Source organism: Genypterus blacodes, unplaced genomic scaffold, assembly GCF_046128005.1.
Source record: "Genypterus blacodes isolate CSIRO-AG114 ecotype Tasmania unplaced genomic scaffold, CSIRO-AGI_Gbla_v1 ptg000039l_1, whole genome shotgun sequence".
Taxonomy (NCBI): domain Eukaryota; kingdom Metazoa; phylum Chordata; class Actinopteri; order Ophidiiformes; family Ophidiidae; genus Genypterus; species Genypterus blacodes.
The window spans coordinates 7,134,200-7,160,323 of NW_027466852.1; the positions used below are offsets into that span (position 1 = coordinate 7,134,200).

Sequence of the window (26,124 nt, forward strand, 5' to 3'; positions counted from 1 at the left end):
TATATTAAACAGCAGGCATCAAACAGCAACGTCCCCCAGGGCAGTGTGACCCTTTTACACAGCCCACATTAAAACACATTTGCAACCACAGTGAGTGCTTAAAATACGCAAATGAAAGCAATAGTAATAGAAAATAAAAACCCAGATGCAGGTGATTCAAATCAGGCATTGCCTTAACAAATCTGCAAACTCAAGAGCACTGGAAAGCTCGTTGGAGAAGAAAGACTATGTAAGAGTTAGTGGGCGTTCATGGGCATTAATGAATGCAACAGCAATATGAGGAATAATTGCCCATGTGGTTATACATTATGTCATCAAGTGCTTGAAACTCTTAAAAGTGACTCACTGAACTCAAACACTCAACGTGTGAATTTTCAGAGAAATGGACCTTTGTTTTTGGGATAAATGTGTGCCAAGCAGCTGGCTCAACAGGTCCAGTGGCAAATTTAGGTTACGACATCACCACTTTGGGACTTACACTCAAGGGATACAATTTCAGATTACAATCAAAGTATCCCAACTAGATGGCTCCTATACGTACGTGGGTAAGTACCACGGAAAATAAGAGAGATGAGAGTTTCACAGGTAAGAATATAAAAAAAGCATACACAAGTCCCCGTACACAAAAAGCTGATCTGGAGGCGCACCTGTGCAAGTGCTAATGTTGTATGAGCAGGATAACCAGGGGCAACTTCACCCTGTGTTTTAAAAGGATTTCACAGAAATCTCAGCATGTCAACAAAGACATGAAAACACTGATCAAACAATGCCAAATGAACCTTAGGAGAAAGCACTTAGCTCAACCATGGAACAAGGAACAAGGAAGAAATAACTTGTATCAGGGTTACACCCCACCATTCTATATTTCTTAAGGAATTAAGACACATGCTGAAGAAATGTGTTCCAATGCAATATGAGCAGGATAACCAGGGGCTCCTTTTACTGTGTTATCAATCGATTCCACACAAATCTCAGCATGTCAACAAAGACAGATTGACATAATGAGTTGACTAATGACACAGAGTGTCATGACAGTGTGACGAAACTTACAGCATCAGCTTATTCCAGTGACAATATGGCAGGGTGGCACAAACAACGGATGGACCTAAAGCTCCGACTGAGAATGGGAAAGTGATGTGAATGCTGGAAAGGCACAGAGGATGGAAGTTGAGATTTTTGAGGGTGCAATGGCTGCTCCACTCCAAACAATCTTCCCGCCAGATGTAGAGCACAGCATGTGCCCCTCGAGCACTTCAAGGGAAGGATGTCGTCTCAGTATGAGTATAAGTTTCTTGCTTTGAGGATATCATTAACTCTGAAGACATTAACACACATTAGCCCTCTGTGGAGCCAAACACAGCTTTGAACCAAACAAGGTCATTGGCTGTTAGAAATAGTTTGTTTTCCATTTAAGATTGTGTTCCAAGTTAAAGATCAAAGATAATTTTCGCTTGATCGCAAAGGTTCTGACAAATATTGGTATGGTGATATATTCTTCGACATACATACAGTATATCTTCATATATTATTATTATCATCATCATTCCTGTTGTTGTGTCGTTAAAAAGGCTCAGATTCTCTGCACTTTGTTACACACTAACTCATGCCAGAGCTGTGAAACCATCCCCTTCATAATTCAATGCAGATTAAATCATTGTGTCCCGGCTTTGTAAGATATAATTTATCCTTTTTAGAAGCTTATATCCACTTCCGTTACACAAATATTGTAATGTTTCACCGATGATTCTCGATTACACACCAAGTGGTGACTTTAATAGAAACACCTTCACAATCCCAATTCAACATCCTTGTTATAAATTATACCTGTGGCGAAGAAGATAATGCTGCGTTTTTGTTGACATTGTTTCAGAGAGATGTTGTTTCCTCTATAACAACTGTTAGTTTGTGCTGTTGATATATGACTGCATTGCATTGAAAGGCATCCCTTATTTTTTGTCCTTCGCAATCTCATAAATCCTAGCGCTGTGAAGCTGATAAGTACGGGGGTTAGATTTGATTGTGCAGGTGTATCAAAGTGGCCACAGAGTGTATTCTTATCTCAAACATGACTGTTTTGTGATATATTGTTATTGTGGGCTTCACAGCATTATTAAGATTAGATGAGATTAAGATAAGGCTCAGCACCCATAGACAATTGATGGCAATAGATGTTTGTCATTGAACAACACTAAAGTATAAACACACATATGGAATCCACCTGGAAAGGGCGGATAAAGGGATTAACATTATATCCACCTGCTCCCGTTCTCACCTGGCAGATCAGAGAAGAGGAGGATGCACTCGTTGAAGCCGTTGGCCAAAAGACGATCCCTGAGCTGCTGCAATATGGCCACGCCAATACAGAAGGGGAAAGACGAGTTGCCCAGCAGCAGCGTGTCCCATAAGTGGAAGATTTTGTGCAGCGGAAACACATCTGTATGGAACGGTACAGAAATAAATGCGACAAAAGACAAGTACTGTAAAAGACAAATCGTAGGAGGGATGCACAAGAGGATTTAGCAAATGGCACAAAGGAATGCAACATGCTCCCAGTAAGAAATGGAAAATTGGTTTGCATTATAATGACTCAAATTTGCATGTACACGGTGTATTTGCTCAGTGTCTATGGCTTTAAAATGAGAAGCTCCCTGAACAAAACTGCACTGGATATGTAGCCCAGAGGGATGTTTGTGGTGGGGGAGGCAGCTGGGAAAGTGTTTTTTAGGTGGGCGTTATGGAAAAATGACAAAGAACATCAGGGGGATGAGACGCTTTGGAGCAAGGAACCAAATGTATCGCACAGGTTATTTCAAGCTCAATGAAACCACATCCGGCAGAAAATATCCCACCGCTGCTAACATTTCAATCAATGTTTCCTTGCTGTTTTTGAGATTTATGCATGAGAACCATCACGTTCTGATCTCATCTCAGGTTGGTAGAGGTTGGACCCTCGGCAGCCGACCTGTGCGGGCAGAGTGCCGCTGTGGTGAAGCCGAGAGAGTGAGAATGGTGAGAAATGCCTCGGAGGGTCCTCGCCACATTAGCAGTCAGCTGAGCACACCGGCGCATGAGAGTGACAACCAGTGTGTCCGTGTGTGTCTTACTGTGTGTGTGTGTGTGTGAATGGAAGATGACCCTCCAACCTTATCTCATATTGGACTGAGAACATTAGCAGTCAGAGGGGCGCACCTCCTGAATGCTGGACTCACACACTGCCTCAAGGGGAGGACAGGGGGTAAAAGGGTCACACCTCACACTCTCTAGCCAAAGAGTGGGTGTCTGTATGCTTTGGTGTGTGTGTGTGTGTGTGTGTGTGTGTGTGTGTGTGTGTGTGTGTGTGTGTGTGTGTGTGTGTGTGTGTGTGTGAGCAACTGTAACTCAAGACTGCAAAACCCAGGATCCCAGGACATATAAATGGATGAGGATTTTACTGACATGCCTACGATCATTTTCTCATATTTTTTGCCTTTTAAAAGTCTAAAGTCTTAACTCTTCATCAAAATGACAATGCAAATATAAATACTCGCACTGGGGAGAGCAGAGAGCAAACATCAAAGTAAATTCACACCAATTTAATCTAAAATACTGCCAGCTGTGAGGCCAAAGCAGAGGCCAAAATCTAACTTTCATGTGTTTTGATAAAAGAACTTGATGTGAGTCAAACAAGAGGTTAATTGGAATCAACAATCCTTGGTTTCTTCTAATAATTGTGGAATTTGTTTAGGGAGTGCTTTACGCCCTGTTGCTTTTTCTCCACTAAAAACAGTCTCAAGCTGTGAAACCTTATGACCCACAGCTGCCGAACCTGGCAGAGAGTTTAACACCACCTGCTACACCGCCAGATTTGATTTCACAGCAATTACCAGGTGGAGGTAATGGTCAGCTTTACATTTTGAAACTTCTTCTTTCTCGTAAGTTTTCAGGATCAATTCCACAACAGTCTAAATTCTAAAATGAACAAGCTTTCTAGAAAACTGATGCAAATCCAACATTCCTTGTTGCAAATGGCTAAATGTTCACTCGCATCTGCTGCGTCTTACCAATGTAACCGATTCTCCAAGTCCTAGGTTTGGATGAGTTATCGTCTCATTATTCCTTTCTTTTTAAATCTCGCACTAAATCACAACCAAATGCAAAACCGTGAAAAGGTTTTTTGAGATTAACTAACACTGCCATTTGAACTTCTGTGGTGATAATCATAACAAGACTGAAGGTGGTTGAGTGCTTTCCCATAAGGACCAGACTTAATAAGCGATTTGAGTAAAGGTCACAAAAAGCAACTGAATGTTTCCATACTGAAGCCATTAACCTTCACATTCTCTTTTATTATAATGGTTTAATTGAAGCAGACTCAGAATAATCTCTGCAATGTTTGTGCTGTGATCCCGTCCACATCATATTTACAGTGTGCATACAAAGAAAAGGTACTTACGCGTAAACATAGTCAGGAACCATGGAATAGCATAAAGCTGTGAGGTAGAGGGAGACAAAGTGAGGTAAGCACATTGATGTGCTAATGTTACAGTGATCTCTAATCCTGACATACAGTTTGTCAATATTTACAAGGTAACAAAGGAGACCTCTGTCTGTCTGTCTGTCTGTCTGTCTGTCTGCAAAGAAGCAATCTTTGATAGTTGAGCACTTCTACAAGTTCTGAGAAACGGCAATAACCTGCAAACTGCTGAGTTTTGTCATTAGTCAACAAGGGGAAAGCTCAAACTGAATCTCAATGCACCTGTCTTGTCACCTCTTTCTTTTACTCCCGTTGCACCCGTTCACTCTTTCCGTTCAATACTCCCCCAGGAGGTACTGCATGAAATTAAAATTACAGCATGCACACACGCACGCACACACATATTCACTGTCACATTTCACCATTAACCACCTGCTCCAACACCTGCCAGTCCCTGGCTGCTCTCGCCAGGGACCCTCTAATATTCCGCGCCATGAGTTCAGAGCCGGGTGTGCAGGAATACGGGAGCTTATTTTGGCAAGTTAATTGATGGCTAATTGCGAGGGAGCCGGTGACTCTTCAGTGGTCCACTTCTGTGCCCGGGAGTGATGAGCAGGGAGAGAGAGCCGCTGCACTCCAGCCTCATTCTGACCAACTCTGCAGCAGCAGCGTGAGTAGTGCCAGATTGGATTAGTGGAGGTGTAAATGCAGACCCAGGAGAGGAGATGTGGCCAAACTGAAAATGGCCTGAATTAAACCTCTGCCGACATTCATTCACATTCTCTGCCTTAGGCAAACACTGATACTACAGCGGAATCCATCACCATTTTTGCAATATACTTTAGAATGTTACACTAATCACGTTTTAGTCGCACATAGTCAATCAAATGAGATTAGTACAATAGTGTCTTAGCCTCACTTTTGCGTGATAGATGGAACATAAAGTCTAATTAAGTGATTGACAAGAATCACAGCTGCATCAACAAAGCCTGGCCTAATAATGGCAACAGACATGTACTGTACAGTCTCCTTTGAAAGGCAAGTCAATGCTGGTACACACTGCCTGTGTGAAGACAAGATCACAAGGATTCTGAACAACAGAGGAACAGTTTGATCAGAGAGGCACAATAGAACATCTGTTCGGGTAAGTCTTTGTCTTTTAGAAAAAGGCAAACAGAAGTATCTGCTCTAACTTTCTTTCTTCCTTCCTACACACTGTTAAATGTGACAGACAACTGACAAGCGCAATTGGGTTCTTTACACGGTGTTAAAGAAAGAGAGGAGGTTTAAATCCTGGCTCTGCTGTGACGAAGGCCGTGCTCTCCTTTGGGTGCCTTCCCGTCGGCCGGTCCACTGGTGACACACATTCATCAGCACACTAATTCAAACCAGAGAGATAGAGAGAGTGGAGACTTTAACCTTGCCACTGTCTGATCAGAGTTGCAGAGAGGAAAGGGAAGGGGTGGCACAGAGTAAGAGAAAGAGGGTAACTCTGGCAGAGGACAATCATTAAGGGCACCTGGCAGACATTAGATGCTGTATAAATCATCACCAGTGGACTATGGGGAGAGCGTGGTACTGGCTACAAATTCTGGAAAGGGGAATATGGAGGGAAAAATGTCAATGACAAAGAGAGCTATACATGGTGATCTATGGATGGTCATTCCCCTTGCCCCTGGTGTAGAGCCAGAAAGGAGAATAATGCCTCACTATCTTTGACTTCTCATTATGGGCAAGCTCGCAGAAGACAAATGATGCAATCCTAATAGGTCCTCCACTGCTGCCCATTGTGAGTGTGTCAGGGCACTTGTGCTCTTTGTGACTTACATCTGGGATGAAGCCGATCTCATTTAGGTGGTTGCTAAGCTCTGGGTCGTGGAAGGCGATCATTTGGGAGAAGACGGTCAAATACTCTGAAAACATAGGTAAAAAGAGGAGAGAAGTTCAGGTGTGTCAGAAAACGGAAATCCACACAATCTACAATGCAAGGCTGTGCTCTCCACACAAAACAGTTTTGACTAGACAGATAAACATTTGTTAACTCTCCAGGGCATCTTGCAGTGGGAAGAAACGATAATAGCCACATTCCCCACAGAGTTCAAGAGGTATATAGTGTAGCCATTTATCAGCAAAATAGGAATTGCTACTGACGTTTCTCTTCAGGCCTTTGGAGTTTCATTTGTTTCTCTATCTTTAAATGATGTGGCTCAGCTGCAAATGCCATTAAGGACGACTGAAATTAGTTTTCACAGCTACGGAACGATATGGAGCCAAAATTTAATCAACATTGAGCCGACAGCCTGATGCTCCTCGCCTGCCCATGGTAATTTGTTTTGGAACTTAGCTGATTGCTGACCATGTTAAATACTCACTCCTCCTCCAGTTGAGTGCCTCATCTTAAGTTCCACATTATGGTTATTAGCTGTCATGCAATAAAGTATAAGACTTTCAAAACCTGGCAACATATGTAGTTCAAATAATAATTGGGAAAAGCCTCTGAGAGCATCTCAGAGGAAACCATGGTTAAGTGGTGTAAAAGTGCTGTTTTTGCTGATTCACCTTGGATGACGTGCGAGTTGTCCTTTAGGAAGAAGTTGTACAGGTATTTGGGGATGAACGCAGACATGCAGGCATATGCCAGTGCTGTGAGGAGTTTGACATGACAGTGAGACGGACAGACGAATCCAGGAGAATCAATTAGCAACAACGTAACAGCGACACTGATTTATCATTCAGAAATATATACATTCAGGCGCAAATTCCTACCTTCGTTATTGAAATTTAAGTAAAGGAACGGAGCGCAGAGTGAATCCAAACCTGAAAGGAAAACAATTCGAGATAAATTAAGGATTAATTAAACTATATTCCCTGGTTTGATCTCCATGTCATGTAGGGAGTTTGCATGATGGGACATGACCACCATCTAGTGCCCAGTGATGTGAAATACAACACTGGAAGACATGAGACATGAGGGAGAGGTGGGTGGGGATTAATGGGGGGGGACTGACCCTGCCAATAGACCAGGTCGGGGTGGGAGACCACCCAGGCTTTTAACACACGCCTGAACTTGACATGGCCCTGGGGAGAAGACAGTAGCTCGTCATACTGGTGGCAGCGTGGGATGTCCACCTCAATCTGGAAACAGGCACGCAAACGGTCACGGGAAAACGTTAGGTACAAAAAAAACCTTCCGAGAAATATTACCGCCTGGCAGTGAGACAGATGACGTACCTGTCTGTCTGTTGGTATGGGCGTGTCCTTGTCTATGCTGTCATATTTGGCTTGGATATCTCCCTGTGAATAGAGAAAAGGAGAGATATTATTTTCAAAAGCGACATTAACGCACCACGTTTCTCAACACGAGGAGACCCGGGTTTGCCGTCACCTCAATCGCGAGCAGTGCAGCCCACGCCAGTCCTCGAACAAGAGGGGGAATGTCCACTCTGGCCTCTTTCCACACCAGGTTCTTCTTGTAAGGATAGGCCTGAAGAGAGCATATTGTCAAACTTTGATTCAGAGTGTCGTCAAACACAGGAAGTGAGGTCAGAGTTGAGAACAGGATCAGATATGTAACCCATGAAATTTATGCTCTCGCTTGTTTCATTTGTCCCGCACAGACACATTCATTTCAGAGCGCTGACCTTGAGCAGCCTGTCAAAGAGGACGATCCGGATGAGTTGGTACTCCGTGTCCCTCTCGCGGATGATGAGTGGCAACGTGACGGTGGTCGACAACTCATTGCTGCTGTTGGAATGAGGCATGCAGGACTGTCTGGGGGAAAGAGAGGCAGAAGGAAACGTGACTTTGCTTGGACCGAAATAAACGGCTGGCTGTGAAAAATAGAGACAGTGGGAGGACAGGAGGGCAGCGGCAGGTTAAGGATGAAGATTCCTTACTCGTCTTCCAGCAGAGGGTAATATGCTTCTCCCGCCACATCCTTCAATCTCTGAAAAGGGAGGACACACATTTAGAGATGTAACACTCATCCACAGTTAGGGCTTGGTTCTTGGTGTACTATAAGCATAAAGTGTGTTGGGGATACATTACAGTTACCACGACATTAAAAGTGCAAATCATGTCTTATTCCACCAAATAAATGACATTAAAGGGGGCAATATTCTAGATTTATGCAGTTTCTGACCTGAAACCAAACCCTTGAACCTTATATCTATCCATACTACAGTAATTACAGGTATGCACGACTTGCTGTCTTGTTTCTCACATTTCTGAGTTGGCAGAGAGACAGCGTCACCGTGGTGTCGTCGAGCAGGAAACTCCGATCCCTGCCCTGACCAAAGGACTCTCCATCCTCAAGGACGAAACTAAAACAAACAGAGAGAGAGACACACACTTAAATGCTGCAGTCAGTGTTTGTGTAGCGGTGTGAGTGTGAGTGTGTGTGTGTGTGTGTGTGTGTGTGTGTGTGTGTGTGTGTGTGTGTGTGTGTGTGTGTGTGTGTGTGTGTGTGTGTATGTACTTGGGCAATGTGCAGATTGGAGGTTTGGACTGTATGATCTCCTTGTTGGTCAGCTCTTTCTCCAGGTCTCCTCCTGCCAGACACCACAGATGATACACCTCATCTATGGCTCGCTCCGACAGGTAATCTTCATCATCATCTGTCAACACACACACACAAAACACAGTTTAATTTTCAAGAGATAGCATTATGAGTCTGATCAAATTTCATCCCAAAGCTAGAAATATTGAGGAAACTGTTGTTTCGATGCTGTCATCATGTTCAACCTACAGCTTCTTCAATGCAAATGAAGAATAAAAATGGTTCTCTAAACTTGCTGAACAAGGTTTTAAAATGACAACCTTGTTCAGCAAGTTTAGAGAACCATTTTATCCATTTCAGCAAGTTTAGAAAACCATTTTATTCATTTCTATCCACAATGAATCACGTTGTGATGTCGGATTTGATGTGTATTTGTATTATTATATATTTTGCTTATACCTCTCATTGCCAGCAATTACTCATTATTGCGGTTTGTGCCACAATAAAATATGCAAAACAGAAAGTGGCATGTGACCCTGTGGTAGTTTTCTGTGGCTCAGTGTAAATTACCAGTTATTCACCTTCCTGTTTCAATTTTAGAACGAGACACATTTCCACTTCCAAACTCATGAGAAATGTGATTGCAGAAGAATGCTTAGTGATATGACATGTAACACTGATCTTAAATATAAGTTAAATATTATAGTGTTAGTCCACAAGAGTTAAGATCACAACTCATGTGCACTCTATCAAATACAAACCCATCTACTGCTATGTGCTATGATCAGAAGTTGAATTTGAAAGGTCTGTGTGTGTGTGAGTGTGCGAGTGTGTAACATGTGGATGTGTGTGTGTAGAATGGTCCAGACCTTTGCAAAGGTCACTGATGTCCTCTGGGAGCTCCAAATGGGCACAGCGCAAGGAGGAGGAGAACAGACTAACTGGTTTCTGGAAGGGAGTATAGAGGCAGGAGACCCCACTGAATACAGGGTCTCCCAGCAGCTCTGCAGGGGTCGGCCTGGGGGACACACACAACACACACAATCACACACACAATCACACACACACACACACACACACACACACACACACACAGACACACACACACACACACACACACACACACACACACACACACACACACACACACACACACACACACACACACACACACACACACACACATTGTTGTTATAGAGCATTCAGTCACTGGCTATCTCTCCGTTTTATGTTATGAATGCCAAACTTGTGTGGACTGTCCAAACCCCTGTGATACGTTCCAAACCATGTAGAGGATGTAGATTTGTTTGTGATGCTTTTTTGCCTTTGTGCCAGTTCCCTGTCCCAACTTTGAGAAGTTTCCGCATGCTACAATATTGCTACAGTGTATTACTGACTTAATGTGTGTGTCTTGGCATGGAAAATGGTCCATGGCCTCCAACAGGATATTGTCATCCAGCAAAAACTGTGTTTACCTCTTGGATGGAAGAAAGGTCAAGCATTTCCGTAATAACTCGAGGACACAGTCGGGAAGCTCCTGCAAAGAACCGAGTCGTTATCTACAGCAATTCACTCAGGCGCCATTTGATCTTGCAATAATCCCAGAGAAAAAGAACAAAAAGTCTACTAGGGTTTCTACCTATGATCACACTAATGGTTCATTGGCTACAAAAATACAAAAAAGGCACAATTAAAATTTGATGGGTCTAAAAGTTATCGGACCCTAGCAGCCAAACTGTCACTAAAGAACAAGGAGTTAGACATCTACCTTAATGGTATCCAGGCAACCATGATCCTCTGCAAGGACGGTGACAATGTCATCCATGCAACCTGAATGACAAAAAACCACACATGATTTCACAGCATAAGCGTAATTGCGCTTCAGAGCAAATTGTGCAGCACTTAGCATAATAACAGCCTTTCCACTTACCCAAGGTCAGGATGAATTTCAATCTCTCACTTATGTCGACATTCTGCAGCAAGCGTCTCCCCTGAAACAACATATTCAGAGCTTTAATAGAGCTTGAAGGTGAAAATGAACCGCTAAGCATCAGAATGTAGTGGGAAAGGTCAAACACTGGATTCTTATTGCATTTAAAGAGTTTGTGGAGGTTTCTTACTGCACACATTTCGAAGAGTAAAATCCCAAGTGACCACACATCAGTTTTGGGTCCTGAGGGCTGAGGAGATTCGTCGTGTGAAGGGTCAGTGCGATGGCGGCAGCCTTGAGCAATCACCTCGGGAGCAAGGTACGATGGGTACCTGGAGTTCGTAGACGCACAGCAGAGAGGCACATTTGTTATCAACTTCAATAAAACTCTCATGGAGACGGCAATGTTCTCTGCTTCACTGAGCCCACGGATTGGAAACGACAGAAAACCTCAGTGCAGAAACTACTCTCCCATCCATCAGTGAGCTCTCCGGGATTGCGGTTATGTCCTTTCCGTACCATATCTCACAGGAGAATTTTAAATATGGCACTCGTCAGACTACACGACTCTATCTGAAGCGCCGAAATTGCTCACATTTATAAAGTGATGTATGTACGGGACAGCTGTCCCTAGGATAGCAGTTTGACAGTTTCAATTTCTACATTACCCAGCCAGATGTTTTATTGAAAGGCATGGGAAAGCGCACTCACACATGCCGCCATCCCTCTTTTCAATCTGCAAAAGGATATTAAACAGATAGACTTCGTAGAACAAAAAGGCCTTGGGATCAGGATAAAAGTCCAATGATCTGTTGCAGTTCTTCAACCAGGAAGCTATTGTGATGCCCCAAAAACCTGGTTTCTATGAAAACGGACAGACCATCATGCATCAATGTTTTGGTCAAAGTTTTGATCACAGATTTGACGAACATCAAAGAGACACAGTGAACCGTTGACCCCAAAACAGACAGCTCAAATAGTTCAGTCCCACTGATTGAAAACTTCCAGAGGGGCCCTGTAATAGACCTTTAATGTGTGATGAATGAGGAGAACAAGACTTACCCGATGGGAAAATCTACATCAGCTCCATGATCAGTCATGTGGTAGAGGCCGAACTTTGCCAGCTTCACATTCCCCTACACAGAAAAGATTGAACAATTAAAGGACAAACTTAAGAACACGGAGCAGCTTCACTTGATGGAGACGGTACCTTGCAGTCCATGAGGACGTTGTGCACACTGAGGGCTCTGTGCACCATACCATGTTTGTTCATGAAGTCCAGGCCTTCAAGGACCTCGTAGGCAATCTGCAGAACCCTCCCTGGGCTGATACACACACAAATAGAACAGAAAGAGAAAGAGAAAGAGACAGAGAGAATTATAGATGGCTAGTTTATGTCTTTTTCTAATACTAAAACTGTTAAAAGTATAACTCCACAAGCATCGTCTACACCAAACCAGTAGATGGCAGAGTTAAGGCACAGTGTTCCTTCATGCATCCTTTATCAACACAACTTTAAACAGTAACAGCTGAAATATAGAAATATAGTTTGTTTGTTTTAATATATATTTTTATTCTGTTGTATATAGACTGGTCTGCACTTAATTCCATTTTCTCTTATACTTAGTACTTTGCACAGTCTTTTTATTGCAATAAATTTGATTCAATTTCAATATGCTGTTGTTGTTGTCACGTCATAAAGAATTTCAATGTTCAGTATGACCTGTGTTTTACTGTGCACGTGACAAATAAACTTGAAACTTGAAAATGATATAGTTTACAAAGTGGAAGGATTTCAGGTATTGGCATCGTCATGTATGATTATTTCTCAAATGAAAAGCTTACCTGGCAGTTTTACCCTGTTTTTGAAAAGCATTTAAGCTGCTCTCAAAGTGTTCTGCAACAACAATCAGCCGTTCTATGGGGCAATAAGAAGAAAACAAAAATAAAATATGATATGACAATAAGATACAAGATACGAAATTGAAAGAGCAATACATCTTATGCGAGTATGTGTAGACATTAATTGAATAATAATGCAAATATGTTAAGCTTTAAATGCGTATTCAATGTATTTACAGCACACTGTCATATACAATAAAGCAAATATGCCTCCACATAACCTGTTGAATCAAGATAATGTTTCACACTCAGTTAGGAAGTTAATACATCTACAGAAATGTGGACATGAGTGAGTGATTCCTTAACTACTACTTACTCAAACAAACTAACTTGGTGAGAGGGTGAGTCAAAAACATAGAACAATTAATACAAGCGGATGGACAAAGATGTGACGGCCCCAAAATCAGGGCTATAAACAGAACCATACCATGCTTCCCTCTGGAAATGTCCACATACTGGCAAAGTCTGGGGTGAGTGACGGTCTTGAGAATCTGGAAACGTCCCAGGATTTTAATGGAGTTTGGGGTGAGCGGGAGGCCATTGCTCCCACAAACATCATGCGGGAGAGCTGAAGCAAAGAAGGTGAAGGCCCCCACCTGGGCATCTCGGAGGGGCCGCATTTTGCCTCTGAGTTGGAGCACTGCAGTTGGAGAAATATAGCTAACAATGAACACAATGTTGTGAATTTGAGGACTGTGTTCATGGTGTGCGTTTCTCTCTCTCTCTCTCTCTGTGTGTGTGTGTGTGTGTGTGTGTGTGTGTGTGTGTGTGTGTGTGTGTGTGTGTGTGTAATGAAGTGAATTCAAAATCAATACTACAAACATAACAATCCTGCTGTTTAATATTGGCACTAAACAATCGAACAACCATCGAATATTCGACAAGCATTACTAAGGCTAGTGACCGATGCAGAGAGAGGTAAACACGAATAAATACATGTTATCATTAAAGATCGTTTAACAGTGAACATCGGGGTGCACAGATAATAAACAGATAATAAAGAGAATGCGTACAGTGATGCTGTACTAACTGTCAGTGTCACAGAGATGGAGAGATATAGAAATAAAGAAGGCTCAGATGCACAAGTACCCAGATTATGACTACTTACGCTTAATGGGAAGGCTATGCCAGCATGTGAACAGAATGAGCCCGAGGTTATTGAGAAAATGTTTGACATGAATGTTATTTCCTGCCTTCACGGTGTGATGGTAACAGCTGAGAGAACGTGATCATTGACGCTATTTGTGTGCGACATAGTTGAGGACAGAGAGACACATTTCTAAAGCAAAGCCGAAGCTGCTGCCACGTAAATAAATCAACCAATCGTTTTTCTCATCTACAAAGTTGTTTATTTGTGATGTGTGTACTTGAAAGCCTTAGTTTCTCGGTGTAGTAATCGCATCATTTGGGCAATTGCAATAGGCTCCTTACAACTACAAGCAGTATTCGAGCTATAGCACACATGGATAGGGGACATCAATGCAATTTAGCACAACGTTGTACTGCTGCATGGTGCAGGGATTTTACCATTGGGTCCTGAATCGGCTTGCCTGCACACCGCCTGTCCGAAAGGTAGCCGAGCTAGCACAGCTAACATCTGTCAAGCCCTCGGCTCTCGCTGGAACGTGTCTGCCCGGTGTCCATGTAAGTTTCAGAAAACAATCCGTCGTATTTCACTTTATTTTTAATTTATTTACTCTCTATTTTAACGCCATTATATCAGATATGTAGGATATGTTGTCCCTAGCATTAGCATCCGCCAGGCTAACTGCATAACCGGGGCACGAGTCTTGAGTTTTGAAGTTGACCCAGCTAGCTCGATGATCTACAGCAACAACCGTGACACAGCCAAACGTTTTGTTTATTAGTCTGCGAAAGTACTTTGAGTTACTGCTTAGGCCATTCTAAAAGAAGAAGAATAAGTGTGTTTGTTGTTCAAGTTTCGCTTTCTGTCATCTTTGGCTGAGTAACTAGTGCTGCTTGTTACCAATACCTACTGATTGACTCAGTGCACTGAAAATAGCAGTAACCAGGGAGATAAACTCTGAAAATATGCTGAGTCAAGTTTGTAAATTGTGTAAAAGTCAGGGCTCCAACGTGTTAATTGATAATTTACTTATCTACACAATGTATGATCTTGATTTCATGTTTTGTTAAAGCAGCCAACCCAAACATCAAGGCCATGCTCCCAGTGTTCAAGCTGTGACTTTGGCAAATGATTAGGTATCAAAATGATCATACATTTTGTTCTCGATCTGCCCACAAACCTCCTGAACTTGGCAGAAACATTGTTTAGGGGTTCCGGCATGTGCACTATGTGCATTATTATTATTATTATAATTATTGTTATTATTTGCAAAAAAACAAAGATGCCAATAATAGTAGAGGGAGATGAGTGACATCAGGGCGGGTGAGATAAGAGACATGAAACTGACAAAACACCTAAAGAGCTCAAAGGGTGCTTTGCTGTAGTTATGGATGATATGCACCAGTGTTCTTGCATTTGTGGTGTTTGTTGTGTCGTGTCAAGACAAAATCACTTATGATTCATAACATTTCATATACAGTATTTGTTTCAGCCCCTACAAATAGAATAGTGCTGAGCTCTTGTTTCTTTTATTGAATTGGATGAGTTGTTTTCCTCTTTTATTCCCTGAAAAATTAAACAGAAGTTTGACTATCAGGTAATCTACTTTATCCAATGAAAGTGGAACTATGAAGAGTTCATGTGTTGACAACTCCCGACTTGATGCCATATGCAGTAGTAATAAAGTCAAAAGCCGTAGATCCTTTTCATACCTTCAGGTGGTGCTGGCATGCTGTTCTCATTTTATTTGTGTTGTGCTGATTGGCACACAGGTAGTGTATCGTTTTACTGTGGGAATGAGGCATAAAACGAGCGGCGATTGTGCTCCGATAGTTCTGCTCTTGCACCACTGCCACAGAGAGAGAGAACTGCCGGTTGTAGTAAATGTGCAAGATTTACAGAGCTGATTTGATTTCAAACTCAACTTAATCGTCATGTTAGTCGCCCTAAGTAAAAGCAAAAGTATTCTGTATCCTATGTTATTGTATTGAGTTACTTTTTGTGTGTTACGTATTCCATTGTACAGGGAAAAATCAGTCATAAACGTATATTTTTTTTAAGATAAGATTAAAGTTTAGTATCCTGAAGGAAATTTCTGTGCAACAGTAACAGTACAGTGCAGAATGAAACTAGTACAAGAAATCACCAAACTAGTGCAATATAGACACGTGCAAGCAAGAGTGCATGCAGATACTAAGTACAACATATTAAGTACACACAATAAGGGATACGAAGCACATACAATTGGGGAACAGTACATGAAAAGTACAAATACATGAGGAGGACAAGGGTCCAAGAAATGTATAGTGATCAGATTCCCACTGAATGTTGTGCGGCCTGTTCAGAGGTATGAGCCCAAGCAAACCACTCGTGCCTATTTTTAGGACACTGGTAGTTAAGTATGGCGTTGTTATGCCCTTTGGCACTTGAGAAGTAGTTGTACTATGTCTGTGCCACAGTAAACTCCAGTTTATACAGCTGCAAACCAGGTAATGAAGCATGCTTGTTTTGATGTTTGCAAAGTGAAAGCAGGGTTAAATAAAGACAAATTGGAGTAGAGGGCCGGTGCCTTATGAAATACAAGATGCTTGTGAGGTTGTTTTTTTTTTTGTTTCTGTATCAGACATATATCATAACAGCACTTTCACATTTTAACACATTGGTCTATTGTGTCTGCGACACAAAGCTCAAACGACCTCTTCATGTCTCCATGCTGTGGGCCAATACCTCAGCCCCACAACCCATTTTCAGAGGTTATCCAAATGAGATCAGCCTTTCTGTGGCTCTTGATATTACTCCACCACTGGTCCTGTTTAAATCAATTCAGTTTCTCAAAAAACAATGCTTTGATCCTTGATTTTATCAACTCCAGCTCTTTTGTGTTTCTAATTTCCTCGTCCCCCAACATTTTGTTTTCATCTCGGGCCAGCTGTTGTTTTCCAGCGCCTCCCTGTACTATGTGTAAGAAGTTTTCTTCTCCAACCTTCAGCCTTGTAAAAATCCTTCTTTTCCTCTTTCTTCAACAAATGATTTGCAAAACCCAACATGTTAAAGGAACATTACACTAAACCCAAACTAGTGTCCTGCTTTATTTTGGTACAGTGGCACAAAACCGTGAACCTGAACCTTTTGACCTTAACCCCCAAAGCTGAGCATGTGCAGTGTGGAAGCTGAGAATGATTTAAAGGATAAACCACTCGGATGTCATTTCATTTGTTCCCATGATGGAGCAGATAGGAATGCACTGGACTTGATAAACACTATATCTCTTTTACTGTCAAACGGTTTGGCTCCCCTGCATCATTTATTCAAGAATTTGTTTTCACCAAGTTGATTTGGAACTTGTCTCATGGCAATTTTGAGGTTTCTGAACAAAGCGGCAACCTTTTGCTGCTGATGAGCTCGGAGTCGGCATTGGCTGATTTATTGTCTCATTTTTATGACAATAAACACATTTTTCTCTGATTAACTCCCAGCATGCCTTGTGCTCGGGGGAACAAAATATTTTGGGCATCCATCCAAAGTGTAACAATCATGGAAATCCCATTAGAATATGATTTATGGCTACTATGCTGCATGATTTGGAAAAGAAATATCAAATTATAATTTCTCTGAGAGACATAATGCAATGTGGCACAGCTTATTGTCTCAAGCCTTCACTGATGGAGCGGTTTAACACACTGCCACCACGGAATATTATGTAAAGGAATTTATAACCCCATAAAGGAACGATGCATCTTTCCAACAAAGCTGTATTTTTACCATCAGTATTTTATAAAAAAAAAGAAAAAAAAAAAAAGAAGGGCATTTGAAAAGATAATATGATGTTATCCTGTTGTATAAGCCCTAATACCTAATAAAGGGTTTGTGTTGGTGTTTATGCAGGTTTCCGGCTCGCTCTTTGGTCAGGATGTCGAGTCCCAACCCCTTGTTGAGGCTGGAGCAGCGAGCGACCGAGGCTGACCACATCATTGAGTACCTCAAACAGCAGGTCCAGCTGCTCAAGGACAAAGCCAGTAAGACAGTACTTTTTACTCTTTACCCACTCGGAGTATCGTCTACGTGATGGCTTTTTGTTACTGAAGAACTAAATGTACTGTATATTGTATTTTCGGGAGTATCGGGGAATATCTACGTATATTGACTGCCTAGGTGATGTCATTGATCAGTGAGAGCGTAGGAGTGACTCACATGTTCCTCTCCTATTGTAAGCACCTGTGAAATCGGAATGTCAGGTGAACTTTTGATGAGCCGCTGACATTTTGAAGGTACGAGGGGTGTAACGTTGACAGATTGAGTTTTGGCTAAAGCAAAAACGTCTCTCGAAAAACCTGAGCCAAAGTATCCGATAAATCTAACAAACAGCCCTCGTCTCATTCCTGCTGGCATCGTCCTCCAGCAGCGCTAAAGGAGACATAGTTGAGCTGCGATCACTTTACACTCATTTTTGAACACATCACCTGGACAAAGAGGGGGTAGAAATCCAAACAGCTGCTTTCTGAGACCTTTTTGGATCATTTCTATAGAAGAAAATGATCCAAAAAGGTTTGTTTGGATAATAGATGGCTTCTGTTACTAAAGACCTGATCTTATTAGCTGCTACATATAAAGCAAAGTTGCGCTGCGGTCCTGCAACGTCTTGTTAGAGGGCAAAATTCCACTCGTGTTACTGAGAAGTAATGGGAATATGCTTTATTGCAGTGGTCCAGGCCAGTGTCAGGGAAGAAAAGAAGCTGATGGTGGAGAATGCCAAGCTGAAGAACGACATTGAGGAACTGAAAAAACAGCTGCTGGAGAAAGAGAAGAAGAGAGGAGGTATGTCGAGTCTGATTCTCAGCCCCTCAGAGATCCGGCTTTTGTTTGTCTTAGCGAGACCTTGATGTTCTTAGCTTTTGTGTCTCGTCTGAGCCCGACTCGGGGAACATCATATGTCAGTTGTTGCTCATTAAGAGCAGTGTTTTGCTTTGCGCTATCGACGATAACATCTATTCTCGCTTCAGACCATTCTAACCAGATCCCTTTTTTGTTTTCCCCCCTTGTTTTTGAAGCTTTCTTAAGCAGCCAGAATGCAGAGTGGTGGGGACAACATGTCTGTCAGCCATTGTGCCTCTTGACATGACTTGACATTCAAGGGCAAACACAGCTCAGATCATTAACACACATGTAATGTTTTCCAGAGTGAAGCTGCAGGGGGAAAAAGGACTGGAAGAAATAAGCTATTTAACTCCTCAAAAAAAAAAGAAATCTCTATATGTTAGTGTTGGAACGCTGCAGGAATGCGTCCACATACTCCCGGGACTGTTTTTCCATATTGCATCTAATGGTGGTGTTTATTTTTGGGGTTTCTTTTCAATGGCTTTAAGGTGCCATAAAACGGTGTGATCAAAGCCCCCAAATTAATCTGAACCTCTTCTTTTTTTCTCCTTCTTCTTCTTTAAAGGAATTCAGACGATGTGGCTCATTTTTAATTGCGACGAGAAACGCGAACTCGGGCCTTTTAATCTGCCTGTGGCGGGGAACGCTTGCACAACCGTGAAAAAGTTTCCACATCGCCCTGCAGCGCAATTTAGGGGTTAAATGCGCCTGATTTCAAGGTAGCCCAGAAAGGTCACAATCTCAGGTCCTAACATAGAATTAAGGTAATTAAGAGCATTATGGTGACGGCGGTGTGCCTGCAGACCAGTGTTTGTCAGACACGGGCTCCAGAGTTTGTAGGAGCAAACATCAGGCGCCTGAAATGATGGGGTTAGTTTCTGTGGAGAGTTATTGACATTGTTCACTACTTCATGGCTCCGTTTCCTTGTTTCCATCAACTTCCACGCTCTGTCATTTTCCCATCAGAACTGTTTGCATCAGGAGGCAACTTCTCCCCGCTCGGGTGTATAAATAAAGTTCCTCCTGTGTCATTTCATTGATTTACGTCGTTGCGGAGAAGCCCTGCGTGCGAAAACGAGTTAACAGCGCCGCGGTGCACAATATGTATTTATAATATCTCCACCGTCGGCGCCCCGCCGTGCCTCATGTCCGTCCTTGCCGTCGTACCAAGCGTCCGCATATCACTCACTAATCTTTCCCCCCCCCCGCAGTGCTAGATGTGGCTGTGCCGTCGAGTGAGACCGGAGTGGAGACCTGTTCCAAACCCGCCCCTGCTGCACCTTTGGGTCCAGCTCCCTCCGCCTCCCCTGCTGCTGCTGCTGCTGCTGTCCTGAGCCCCCCTCCCAAAGATGAGGGCAAAAAGAAGAAGTCCGAGAAAAAAGGTAAAGGCAAGAGAAGCAGATGTGATTATGACTGAGATGAAGCCTGTTCAAATGTTTCACTTTGGCTCTCGTTTTGTTTTCAGTTTGTTATCAGGACCATAAAACAGCTCAGAACATGAAGCTTCACCTCTCTACTAAACCCAGGGCTTTATTTGTTCCTCTCCGCTCTTTTCTTCTCTCTTGGAACTGGAGCTGCTTTTATAAAGCTCCAGGTTTCCATCTGTGCTTGGCCGGACGCAGCTCTCTGCGCCTCAGCTGTCAGGTTACATTCTCCTAACACGTTTCTCCATCTGAATGTGTAATATCAGGTGATAATAGATGGACAACAGGGATATCTGCCTGCCCCGCCCATCCAAGTCCGTGGAAACATCGTCACTCAGGCTACATTTGTTCTGGAGCCGGAGAAAGATTATGATTTATGATTTATTAGCCGCATTTGTGACGAGAGGCGTCTGTGTCCATTGCCACCACTAGTTACAGACTAGTCAAGCTTTTTTTGATTTAATGTTAAGAGTGTGTGGATATGTCCACCCAGGCATCAAACATGTTACATTTAAGACAATTTCATGACACAGAACAAGGAAATAGCTCAATTATTTTGAAGAGATCTCAGACTCCTGACAAACTGTGATACGAGTGATAATCCTTGTTACCTCAACCTTAATCTGGTCATCGCCCATCAGTCCACCAGACGCAGCTTTAAGCATAGCAGAGCTGATGTTACGTGGTTGCGCTGTCATGGCAACTGGGCAAAGATTTCACAGGAGCAGAAATGTTGACTATCGTCCAACAGCAAAGGATTGGACTTCATATTCTTGAGGTTCTGTCGTGGGCCCAGAGGAATGATTAAAGACTTTGTAATCATTTGATCAGCAGAATCCAGTGGAATGCTTGTGCGTTTGTGTGCGCGCGCCGGCAAAGCAGTCCAGTCCGCCAAAGGTACTCCGTCTCAAAGGATCTGCTTTCCCGCTGTGTCGTCGGCGTCATTTGGCCCCCGAGTTTGTCGGAAACGTGGACGCGTGTTTTGCCCTTTGATGCATGCACAGCGCCCGGATGGCAGGGAAGTCGCGGGGGGAAACGTTCCTTTTTGCACGGTGATGCGATCGATCAAAACGCACGACACCCTGAGGCCTGTCACTGGTGGGCCTTTGTTTTCATTTTGGGGAGGAAATTAAATCACATCCCAGACTGTTGCCCAGCATTGTTTCCCCCGTATGATTTTTCTTCTAATGGTTGCACTTGGACAGATACCAGTTGGCTGAAGCAAACCCCAGTGGCTTAAGTTAGTCTCTATTGTGCACGTTTGCTGTTATGTTAAAACCTCGGCCTTCTCTCTTTAGGAAAGCTTAATGAACAGCTACTGCCTGAACACACACACACACACACACACACACACAAACACATTTTTCTCACACCACAGCAAATGCAGCATGAAGATACACAACATTGTTTCTACCGTGTTTCGTGTTTGTGATCAGAATTTGCTCCCTTTTTTTTTGGTTTGTAACGCCAGGAGGGGAGAAAGCAGAGAAGAAACAAGCAGCGCCCGGACAAGACGCCGCCAAGGTGGACGTGTCTCGTCTGGACATGCGTGTCGGACGAATCCTCACCGCCGATAAGCACCCGGACGCCGACAGCCTGTACGTGGAGCAGGTGGACGTGGGCGAGGCCGCCCCCCGGACGGTCGTCAGCGGGCTGGTCAAGCACATCCCTCTGGGCCAGGTGCAGCATCACTCTCACACACACCAGTCGCCTCCATCTTCGCCTCGCCACTCAAAGCAGCTCAGGGTGGTTCGTCTCTATTTTTAGACCCTTCAGACGTGTGGGAAGGTTTGGAAATATCGGCGAATATGTCATGGTGGAAAGCCCGCAGGCGTCTGAGGGGGAAATGTAGCGACCACCTGCCCAGACGCGGCGTGTCTGAGGCACCGACGAAACCTTTAATACACATTTAATTTTCATACCGGCTTTCTGAATGCCTACAGACGTGTATTTCAGAGTTGTTAGTGAGCCATGGACCTACTCAGCACATAACAGTGCGGTCTTAATAACAATTTATTAGACCGTTTCACGTGACTTACTAGCTTTGTTGGACTCGGCGCTAATGGTTCTAATACGATTTTATGACGGCGACTCTCGGATCTGTGAGTGTAACTTTGGTTTTCATTTGTTTTTCTTTTACGATTCGTGACTACAAAAAAAAAAATTGCGTCTTGACACTTTAACTACATTTATATTATTATTTGGTATTTGCCTGTTCGCATACAGACACCAGAGAATCCAAGCTGCATTGTTATACACTTCACAAGTTTTACGTAAGTGTCTTTTATTATACGAGACGCCGTCCATCTGCCAAAAAGCTTTACTCGCTATTATTACACTCTTTTCTGCGCACACAAGCATATTTTGAGACCTCTGAAGACCAGTGGCAATGATGGATGGCTTCCTTTTAGTTATTATCATTCTTATTATTTCACTGCTCCAGATAGAAAAAGGCTAATTACCCATCTTTTGGCACTTCCCGTGAAGCTACAGTTCGCTTTTGGCCGCTTCTCGCTCGTTCCACTGCACAGGCGGCTAATAAATCCGAAACCTAATAACCGTTAAGAAATTCTTGTTTATACGAGTCATTGTCCATTTCTGCCGAGCGTAGCGAGAGGGAAATATCTGAGGAAACGCAGACCTCTTTGAAAGTCTCTAATGCGGAGATGAATATTAGACGCAGTTTTGAAGAAGAGCGGCTTAACCATAAAGTAACAAGTCTGCCAGTGAGCCGCTCGTAAAACATTGCTCAAGTTGCTGAAACGCTGGTGCGAAGCGTCCGCGTAGGAATCCACCGGCTCGCGCAAAAACCGCCTCGCGCAAAAACCGCCTCGAGCGAGTCGTGCCCTCCGCAGAAAGGTATGACTGCTTCAGGAGTTTGGCATCCATCTTGTGCGTTATTGCCGGGTTTCTCATCCTCGCTGCCTCTGGGTTTTGAGCCCGACAGCGCCTCTGGACTTCTTCAAATTTTGGTCAACCACAGAGGTTTACAAGCTTAGGGCTCTGATGTTTCCTGTATGGTCTCCTCGGTTTATGAAATGGGGCACACAAACCGTATACGCTCAGGCACAGTCATTTTGAGTTAAGGGATCGTATTTGGCATTATTGTGTGAATTGGATGATTATATTTTCAGTCCAGACCACACCAGTGTTTTTCTCCTCATGTCCTTTTCTTTTCTTTTTTCTCTTAACATTCACATCCCACATATACCATATGAGCCGCTGCTGTTTTTTCTTTTGTTTACTACATTAAATTCCCCGTTCTGACCCCCGTGCAGATGCAGAATCGCATGGCCGTGCTGATGTGCAACCTGAAGCCGGCCAAGATGAGAGGCGTGTTGTCGCAGGCCATGGTCATGTGTGCCAGCTCGCCCGACAAGGTTGAAATCCTCGACCCCCCAAGTGGAGCCGAGCCGGGGGACAGAATCACTTTCCAAGGCTTCCCAGGTACCAGCACCCGACGACTACACCTCTCCTAATACCTTAGTAACCCTATAGATCCCATCTTCATCACAGCACGGACGGAAGAGAGTGGAGAACATTGCATACGAGTGAGTGACGGGTCAGTAATGATCCGATTTCACTGATAGAATAAACAAGTCTGCTGTCCACAAGAAGTCTCTGTCTTTAGGAAATGAAGGGAGTCGTCGGGATTTTTTATGGCCGCTGCCAGAAACAACACCGTCCCTACTCTCGTTCCATTGAAGACAGCAGCCGCGATGCTTTCTCAGACCCCACTGGGAGCTCTCATTAGAGGAGCCCTCATTTGTGTTTGGCGGGGGGCTAAATGGCCTGTGACTGCTGATTCCAGAGCCTAATCAGAGCTTGGATAGGGAGGGAGGGGAGGCGGGGGGGTTTCTCATGGTCTGTGGGAGAAATACGTTACCTAATTGTCCTGTTAGGTTCAAACAGGTTGAATTAGTCCATATTTATCCTATTCTCCATTAATGAACGTGTCACCTAGGCCGCATGAAAGTCGAGCCCCCTACTGAAGATCAGTTCAACCACAAACCACTGCCAGCAGGCCTGTGTGATTGGGATTCAAGTGCCACAAAGTGATAAATGTATTATCACAGTTCGGGGGGAAAAACTAAATATTTGTGGTGAGAGGAGGGTTTGGTCACATTCTTCATGTATTTGTTTGGGAGAACAATAACCATACGGGGCGTTGCCTGTGGAAGAAGTCAAGGGTTGGACGTGATGAAGGAGCGTCTGTACTCCAAGTACCCGCTGCCCAACTGCATCATCGCGGGCTTTCATCTCCGCCGCATCCGTGTCCCAGCCCTTCCTCGAGCTGTTTGTTTCATGAGCACGAGGCGGCTCGTAGGCCAGAGCCGCTCGTGAGTGTGGATGCTGCTTCAACAAGAGCAGCGTTCACGTCAACCTCTGAATAGCTGAGGAGGGGAGGACCGAAGCAACGACAGGCCTGTTTGATGACTTGCCACAGTGTTGAGTTTCTGTTATTTTACAGCAATATGGTACAAATTGAGTTTGTTTTTAAATGTTTATTTTCAATGGAAGACGAGGGGTGAAAGTTACTCTTTCTGTCTTGTTTCTCTTCTGTTTTCTACCACCGCCGCCCATAGCGCTGAGGCACTTACAGCCAACCCAGCGCTGGTGTGAGTGCATGTTTGTAATTGCTCACATTTCACCGGCTAATGGGGTCCAGTGTTTCGTCTCCGTGCCTAAGTTGCTCATCAAAACCTCCTTCATGCTTCTGATCAAAACTAATTGTTGCCACTCTCATGTTGTAAATTTGGGGAAATGGCAGCCTTGGGAAATGAAACACATGCGTGTCCTCATACCCTCAGATGCTTACGAAGAATTGTTGTGAGTTGACACCCAACAGAAGCCAGCTAGTGCCAGTTATAAATTCTCACTAATGCCAAAGAAGATCAAAAAGCGTCACAAAATGGCCTCCCTTAATTGTTTTCTCTGGATGTGATGTTTTCTTTCTAAGATGTTCGGTCAGTATGTTTTGAATTAAGTGCTCAGAAGAAACGGAACACTTTTTGAAAAGGTCAGTGCTCTGTTAGAACACTTCAGAGTGCCCATCTATCCGCAACGCATTTGGGAGAAATAAAATTAGAATGGCCCTGATAAATCAGGAATGTTATGGTTGGATGTGTCTTGGCCCCAGACAGTAACAGCTTATTATGGATCGTGTTGCTGAATATGATCGCTCGTGAAGAAGTTTAAAATCAGCACATCGCATGTCACAAATGTTGCTGTATTCTTTGTGTAAGTCACGCATCTGCAAACCTAAAGATGCGTGGCTTTCCTGCTGACATGGGTGCCAAAACTTTACTATGAAATGTTGCATTGCTGTATGTACGAGCGATCACACTGGGTCCTTAAATGTTGCATCAGTGACGCCTGCGTGGAGAACAGAGGACATAATCAAAGTATTCTTCATTGCAGGTGAACCAGACAAGGAGCTAAACCCCAAAAAGAAGGTGTGGGAGGAGATTCAACCCGACCTGCGCACAGATGACCAGTGTGTCGCAACCTACAAGGGAGCTGCCTTTGAAGTCGCCGGCAAGGGGGTGTGCAAAGCCCAAACCATGAGCAACAGTGGAATCAAATAAAATGAACAGAGTTGCCTGAGTCGGGCTCGTGTTTACTGAGCAGGCATCTTCAGTCATGATGATTATTGTGCAAGTAGATGCTTTGAAGATGTTCAATAAAGGGATTTGAAAGTGATTTGTACTCCTTTAAAATTGGTCCTTTGGCAAACTGTTGTTATTCAACCTCTAAAACAGAAATTTGTGAACAAAGTGTAGTTAATCAATACAGCCGTGTTCAGACTCTAATTCTCCAGCTTTGTCTCTTATCCTGTGGCACATTAGCTTGATTGTGCTTTCATTTTGAGGTTACAACTCCAAAGAACATCCGGGTCTCGAGCGACCATCACTGGTTTCCACTTCATCTAGTCTTGGGCATTTTAATGAGCGG

At 43.5% G+C, this 26,124-nt stretch overlaps 2 protein-coding genes across 2 annotated transcripts in view; one reads left to right on the top strand and one right to left on the bottom strand.

Moving 5' to 3' along the window:
* Positions 1–14,033, bottom strand: part of tbck (TBC1 domain containing kinase) — a 29,668-nt gene extending 15,635 nt beyond the window's left edge. The window contains exons 1-22 of the mRNA XM_076147827.1: positions 13,892–14,033; positions 13,211–13,423; positions 12,727–12,799; positions 12,092–12,206; positions 11,944–12,017; positions 11,072–11,213; positions 10,882–10,942; positions 10,720–10,781; positions 10,427–10,488; positions 9,821–9,969; positions 8,931–9,069; positions 8,676–8,775; positions 8,350–8,399; positions 8,095–8,224; positions 7,839–7,937; positions 7,685–7,747; positions 7,462–7,588; positions 7,220–7,270; positions 7,013–7,096; positions 6,281–6,366; positions 4,433–4,469; positions 2,273–2,434 (exon numbers count right to left, since the gene is read on the bottom strand). Of these exons, the coding sequence (XP_076003942.1) occupies positions 2,273–2,434; positions 4,433–4,469; positions 6,281–6,366; positions 7,013–7,096; positions 7,220–7,270; positions 7,462–7,588; positions 7,685–7,747; positions 7,839–7,937; positions 8,095–8,224; positions 8,350–8,399; positions 8,676–8,775; positions 8,931–9,069; positions 9,821–9,969; positions 10,427–10,488; positions 10,720–10,781; positions 10,882–10,942; positions 11,072–11,213; positions 11,944–12,017; positions 12,092–12,206; positions 12,727–12,799; positions 13,211–13,403 (2,059 nt within the window). The 5' untranslated portion in view covers positions 13,404–13,423; positions 13,892–14,033. The remainder of the gene's footprint in view (positions 1–2,272; positions 2,435–4,432; positions 4,470–6,280; positions 6,367–7,012; positions 7,097–7,219; positions 7,271–7,461; positions 7,589–7,684; positions 7,748–7,838; positions 7,938–8,094; positions 8,225–8,349; positions 8,400–8,675; positions 8,776–8,930; positions 9,070–9,820; positions 9,970–10,426; positions 10,489–10,719; positions 10,782–10,881; positions 10,943–11,071; positions 11,214–11,943; positions 12,018–12,091; positions 12,207–12,726; positions 12,800–13,210; positions 13,424–13,891) is intronic.
* A 264-nt stretch (positions 14,034–14,297) lies between these two features.
* aimp1a (aminoacyl tRNA synthetase complex interacting multifunctional protein 1a) lies at positions 14,298–25,872 on the top strand. Its single transcript, XM_076147828.1, has 7 exons — positions 14,298–14,427; positions 17,756–17,886; positions 18,572–18,685; positions 19,957–20,127; positions 21,641–21,849; positions 23,448–23,616; positions 25,591–25,872. Coding segments are annotated over exons 1-7 (963 nt in total). The 5' UTR covers positions 14,298–14,425; the 3' UTR covers positions 25,758–25,872.
* Positions 25,873–26,124: the final 252 nt, after the last annotated feature.

Bases quoted from the DNA above. Each gene is read 5' to 3' on its own strand.
- aimp1a (XM_076147828.1), top strand. The intron at 18,686-19,956 runs GTATGTCGAGTC...CCCCCCCCGCAG, and splicing joins GAAAGAGAAGAAGAGAGGAG to TGCTAGATGTGGCTGTGCCG. The intron at 21,850-23,447 runs GTGCAGCATCAC...ACCCCCGTGCAG, and splicing joins AGCACATCCCTCTGGGCCAG to ATGCAGAATCGCATGGCCGT.